General features: G+C 62.4%; 1 protein-coding gene across 2 annotated transcripts in view; it reads right to left on the reverse strand.

Moving 5' to 3' along the window:
• The window catches only part of KCNQ4 (potassium voltage-gated channel subfamily Q member 4), a 51,839-nt gene extending 46,251 nt beyond the window's left edge, over positions 1 to 5,588 (reverse strand). Inside the window, exon 1 of one of the 2 annotated variants that reach the window (XM_045548108.1) lies at positions 4,959 to 5,588. In XM_045548108.1, the coding sequence (XP_045404064.1) occupies positions 4,959 to 5,272 (314 nt within the window). In that variant the 5' untranslated portion in view covers positions 5,273 to 5,588. The remainder of the gene's footprint in view (positions 1 to 4,958) is intronic. The other variant, XM_045548109.1, reaches the window with a different exon arrangement.
• Between the last annotated feature and the right edge of the window lie 412 nt (positions 5,589 to 6,000).

Genomic DNA, 6,000 nt, shown 5'->3' on the forward strand with positions numbered 1-6,000 from the left:
AGCATATAGGCTTCTGCAGCAACAGGGATTGAAGTTAGACATCCAGCAGGGCTTCTTCAATGGCAAGAATGAATGTACTAGGGAGCTGGGGAGGGGTAGGCAGACCATGAGGGCTCTAACCTACCCCCGGGACCCCAAAGGGGAACTTGAGGAGAAGGGAGCAAAGGAGTGTAAGGGGGAGAAAAAGGGGAGGAGTGAGTTAGTTTAGGAATAGTATGGTCTCTCCCTGCTCCTTACAAAGATCAAGCCAAAGGCCAGGCTGAAAAACAGCAGCACGAAAAATTTGGGTCACACTCAAAGACTCCCAATCACAAGGCGAAGTTCTTAGAGCAGCAGTCTTCCCTATTGGCTAGGGCTAAGAAATTGTTATCTAAAGTCCTGATCTGGTAGGCAAAAGGCTTGGGTTCCTGGCACAGTCCTACCACTGACTCACTAGGCAGGACCCTAGATGAGTATCTGCTCCTTTCTGTGCCTTGGTGTACCCAGCAGTGCACCGCAAGGTTGGATGGAAGGACCTCAGAGGGCCCTCCAGGAGGAGCAAGGGCCAGGAAAGTTCTAGGAATCAGCCACCCTACTCCTGCGTGAGTCTGGGGCTGCCCTCCAGGGTGGACACACAAATACAGACACACCTATAAGGGCGGCCCTGCAGCTGTGGATAGTGAAGGCAAAACACTCAAGGAATGGAGCCAGCTCTGTTCTGTCCTAGGGGTCTGTGTTGGAGCCACAGGCCAGCTGTGTGTCTCTGGCTACGTGTCTGTGACGCTGGGGAGAAGGCAGGGGCAGCTGTGCACTACATGCCTTTTCACCGGATGCCTGCCGCATGTGTGTTTGTGCGTGTGTGCCAGCGTCGCAGTGAGTGTGCACGTGTGACATTCAGACAGGCACACGGTGGGGAGATGCGTGTGTGTACATCATAAGTGTGGCCGCATTGGGTAAGGCTGGAAGTTTCCACTCAATTCCACAAAATGCGAGCACTGCCCACTCCTGCTGCCCATGTGCTGGGTGCCGGGGCCGGAGAGAGGGATGACACAGGCGCGCTGCTCTGAGGAGCCTGGGCTTGGCTGAGGCCGAGGTGCAGAGAACGATGGCTCCAAGTCAGACCCGGCTCTAGGCCGAGGCCCTTCCACGTTAACTGAGTGACCTCTCCTAAGTCTCCATCACCCATCACCTGTCAAATGAGGAGGACCACAGTGCCCACCTAGCCGGGCTGCTGAAGGACGCAGTGAGAGCGGTTTGCAGAGCGTGCTCAGCACGTAGCCGGTGCTGCACGCACCGTCAGAGATTTCAGTTCGAACTTTGCGAGCCTGGCCAGGCGGCCGCAGGGAACAGTTAACAGCCTGTTGGTCCCCTGCATCTGCCACTAATTTACCATATGACTTTGATCTTCAGAGCCTCAGTTGTCTCATAAGTAAAACGGGGCTGTCAAATGTAAGGACCGACCTAGCAGGGATGCCTGGGGGTTCTGGGTACACCTTCCTGGGATTATTTCCAACCCAGGCGACGCTCTCTCTCTCAGATGGTCAGCGGAGGACATCGCGGGGGCTCCGGGTCTAGGAGTCTGAGGGCCCCAGGAGCTGCCCCCACCTCCTCCTCGTTCCCCATTCCCACAGCTTCTGACCCCAGGGACAAGGCTGAGGGAGGATGTTTACAGAGCCATAAACCCTCACATAGAGGGTTTGCTAGGCAGCTGGGGGCTGGGAGCAGCGGGTACCCGTCTCCCAGCACCTTGGAAGGCTGGCGGGAGAGGGGGTCTTGCTCAGCCCCTTCCGGCCCTCTGGCTTCCAGGAGGCCGGTGTGGCCTCTGAGAGGGGTGTGCTGCTCACCCCATGCTGGCGTGCGGCACCAGCATTCCTCCCAAGGGCTCAGACAGTAGGAAGGGCGGCAAGGTGGTATTTCCTAAAATTAAGGGAGCGGGGACCGCTGAAGAGTTGAGGGCTTAAATCAGGGACTGGGGCACAGGGAGGGGTTTGGGGCTTGGTGATGGGACTGAGGACCTAGAGAAGGAGGGAGAGCTTACAGAGGGGCCCAGAGACCCCTCATTCTGGATCTCAACAAGAAGACGGGAGTCAGCAGTTCTCACTTCTCAGAGGCCACAGCTGCAGGCAGGAGAGGCTGTATCAGGGCTTGTCCCCTGGGCCATACCCCAGCCCTAGGTGCCAGAAAGGTGCAGGTTCTGAGTGGGGCCCAGAGGGGCCCAGCTGGCAGGTGTGAGGGGGGGGTGTCCCCTAGGGCGAACCGGCCCGCTCACCCCAGCTCCTCCCTCCTTCCCAAGCCCTTCTCTTGCAGGCTCTTCTGCTGGGGCCCCTCCAGCCACAGCCTGCGTCCCTGGGAAGTGGGTCCTACCCATGGGGCCCCCCTCACTTGGGCTGCCTCTGAGGGAGACTGGGGAGGGGGAAAGAATTTGATCAAAAGTGCACCGAGAGGGCTAGAGGTCCAATAGCAGGAAGTGCTTCCTGGGAAGAATACACAAGACCCTGCAGTGAGTGACGGCGAAACCCCACATCTGGACCTCGTTGAGAACAGGAGAGACCTTCTGTGTGGGCCCCTCCCCCAGCCCCAATACTAACAGTCTCTCACACTCAGGCCCTTGCAGTTTACGAAGCGCTTTCCCACCCATTTTCTCATCCAAGAGGGAGGCTCCCAAGGCTGGGGTTTCTACCCACTTTGACAACCTAAATCTCAGAGAGGCCCAGTGATCAACCCCAGGCCACAAAGCACACAAGAGGAGGGGCTCCTGACCCTGCAGCCCCCTTTGACCTCTAAGATGGACGACTGATTCGACCAATTCCCTGAGATCCCTTAGCATTGGGATGTTTTCACACCTCATTTCCTCCCCCGGAGCTCCCAAGAAATGCCTGGTCCTGGCCTCCTGGGGATAAGTGGTTAGGACAAGCATGCCCCTGGCCAGGGCATTCCTGGCATCCTGAAGCAGCAGGATGTGGGGTAAAGGTGTCAGCGGATTTAGCTCCTGGAGAGGAAGGGGAGGCCCTTCCAGAGGAGGCAATGGCAGCAGCTGGCCAGGAGAGAGGCAGCAGGTCCTTCACCTCCAGTGACCCTCGTCGGGGCTGAGAGGCCAAGTCTGGCGCTAAGGACCCTCACCTCAGAGCCCATGGGCTTCTCCAGGCCCAGCCATGCGGTGGAAAAGCCACCTTGCAAGAGGAGCCCATGCTGGGCACAGCTGCTCTCTGCAGACAGTCTCACCCTCCTTGGGCCATGCAGCCACTCTTAGTGAGCAGTCCCCTGCCCCTCGCCCCAACTCCACCAGCACTGAGCCTTCATCACTCCAACGTCCTCTCTGTAGCCGCAAATATTCATCCAGACTTCCCAGTGGGTACTAGGGGTTGGGCTACTCCTAATCGTTGACACCGACCCAAAGCTTGACCTCACGTCCTTAACAATTCCAACTCTTTGCCCCCGCCTAGCCCAGCTGGGGTCTCTGCACAAAGTTAAGGCTGCACCACCAGGTACTTAACTGCTGAGAGTTCTCTCCCTCTACCCCTCCCCATGCTAGCATCTCTCACCCCTTCACCTCGAAATTCTGTGGGCCCAGTTCAGACGGGGCAGAGGCAGGCAAGCAGGCACCAGAGGGACAGGCAGGAAGACAGATCCAAGGACAGGTGGAAAAAGACAGGTGGAAGAAGAGTGGACAGTCAGGTGGACAGGTGGATAGACAGATGGACAGATAGGCACACAGATAACAGGACAGGAGGACAGAGGGATGGAAACAGACAAACAGAAGGACAGCCAGACAGTTAGGTGGAGAGATGCACAGACTGGCCAACTTACAGGTGGAAACTCAGTGTGACAGAGGGACAGCCAGACAAGAAGAAGGACTGTCGGACAGTCAGGTGGACAGACAGTGGGCCACCCAGGAGACCACAACACCAGAGGGCCCTCTCTGACTGTCATGAGAAGGGATTAATAGCAGCACATTTTCCAGGGACCGGAGGTCTCTCACGGGCACCTCGGAGCGTCCCAGAGCCAGGCCCAGCCCTTCAACTGATATCTGCGGGGCCTCTCATGTTCCCGACTGGGCCAGGCCGTCCCCCAAGACTGAGCTCTGAGCTGCCAAAATTCACTGTTCACATCCAAGAGGGGTCAGTGTTTTTGAAAGTTGTAGGAACCCACGAGGGGGAGGAGAGGGCCTGCAGCCTCAGTGTTTCCAGACCTGCCCCTCTCCTCTTTCTTTTTCCCCAGTGCCCAGAGCCAGGCCTGGTGCTGCCGGCCAGCAAGGCAGGCGAGCCGGGCTGAGCTGCCAGGGTGGGCAAGGCAGGCAGGGTGGCTGCCGCTGCCACTGCGAAGTTGAGGGTGGAGGGGAAGATAGAGTGAAAACAGACAAAGTCGGACACAGCACACACGAATGTCAGGGCCCAGGTGGCCCACAGGGACCCCAAAACAGCTACAATCAGGGGCTAGCCCTGAGCTGGGGTGAGGGCCATCCCTGGAGAGGGGCATCTCCAAGGGGAGCCCAGGTGGGAGCCCATCATAGCTACAGAGCTGGGGAGGAGGCGACAAAGCGTGTGGGGGCCAAGGGGTCCTCTGTGTGTCTGGGACACAGGGAGGCAGAGGTGGGGAAGAGGAAAAGGGAACCGACTTCAGTGGCCCCAGACTTTACAGAGTGGACGGGGGACAAGCAGCCGGATGTGGGGAGTACCTGGGACAGAGGAGCAGGGCTTGGCGATCAGGATGGAAATAAGGAGTCAGGTGGGGGGAGGTCAGAAGCGAGGTCAAGCAGGGATCAGGACGGGGACCTCAGGGGTTAGGGTCAGGCTCAGGCTCAGAGGGGATCAGAAACGGGGCTGGGCCTGGGGTGAGAGAGATGAGGGTGGCCGAGGGGCATGGGGGCAGGAGGCAGAGCCAGGGCGGGGCGGCCGTCCCCAGGGAGCCCGGGCTCGCGCGGGGGCAGCGCGGGGCGGGATCGCGGAGACACGAAAGGGGGCGCGGGGTCGCAAACTCACATGAAGACGTGGTAGACGAAGGCCCAGCCGCGGGGCCGCTCCAGCACGTTGTAGACCCAGTTCTGCAGGCGGCGGTAGCGCTTGTGCGCGGCCGAGGAGCGCTGGCCGCAGGCGGAGCCCGAGCCGGAGCCCGGCCCAGGGAGGGGCGCGCCGGGCGGCAGGGGGCTGCCCAGGAGGCCGAGGCGGCGCGGGGAGCCGCCCCCGCCCGCCTCGCCCTGCTCGCTCTGCACTGCCGTGAGCGCCACCAGCTCGGCGTGGGGGGCGTCCCCGGGCGGGGGGCCCAGGCCGAGGCGGCGCGGGGGGGCCTCGGCCATGGGCGGCGCCGGGCGGGGGAGGCCGGGGCCCGGGTACGGTCCGGGGCGGGGGCGCGCTCGGGGCGCTCAGCGGCGCATGGCTCGGACCCGGGGCCGGCTGGGCAGCCCGGGGCGGGCGCGGGCGGCGGGGGCTAGGGGCCGGGCCGGGGCCGCGCCGGGGCCGGGGGCGGGCGTTCGGAGCCTGGGGGCCGCCGGAGCCCGCACTGACCGCCCGCTTCCCCGGCGACTGGGGCGGCTCTTTCCGACTCCAACTCTCTTATTACGCGCTCCATGCCGCTCGCCTTTCCACCTGCCGCTGGCTAGCCGCTCACATGTCAACCTCCCCCGCCCCGCCCTCCCCCGTCCGCCCCCGCCCGCCCCGCGGCCGCCTTCCCAAATCGGGAGGGAGCGAGCGAGCCAGCGAGGCGAGGCGGAGAGAGGCGACGCGGGAGAAGGCGGCGGGGCAGGGCGCGCGGGCCGCCGAGTCGGTGCCCGGGCCGGACCGCGCGGCGGGGGCAGCGCGCGGGGCCGGGAGGCCGGGCGTGTGCGAGTGGTGTGGACGGCGGCGTGGGGCAGTGTGGCCCCGAAGGCCAGCCGGGGCTGGGTCTCCGCGAGTGTGGTTGTGGCAAGTGGGGCGTGCAGAGCGGAGTTGTGGCCGTGGTCGGCCGTGGACGGGACGCGGTGTCTCGTGGAGTTTAGGTGTGAATGGGTGGAGGAGTGTCTACTTGTGCGTGCAGCGTGGGTGGCCG

This window comes from Lemur catta, chromosome 3 (genome assembly GCF_020740605.2).
Source record: "Lemur catta isolate mLemCat1 chromosome 3, mLemCat1.pri, whole genome shotgun sequence".
In the NCBI taxonomy this organism is placed as follows: domain Eukaryota; kingdom Metazoa; phylum Chordata; class Mammalia; order Primates; family Lemuridae; genus Lemur; species Lemur catta.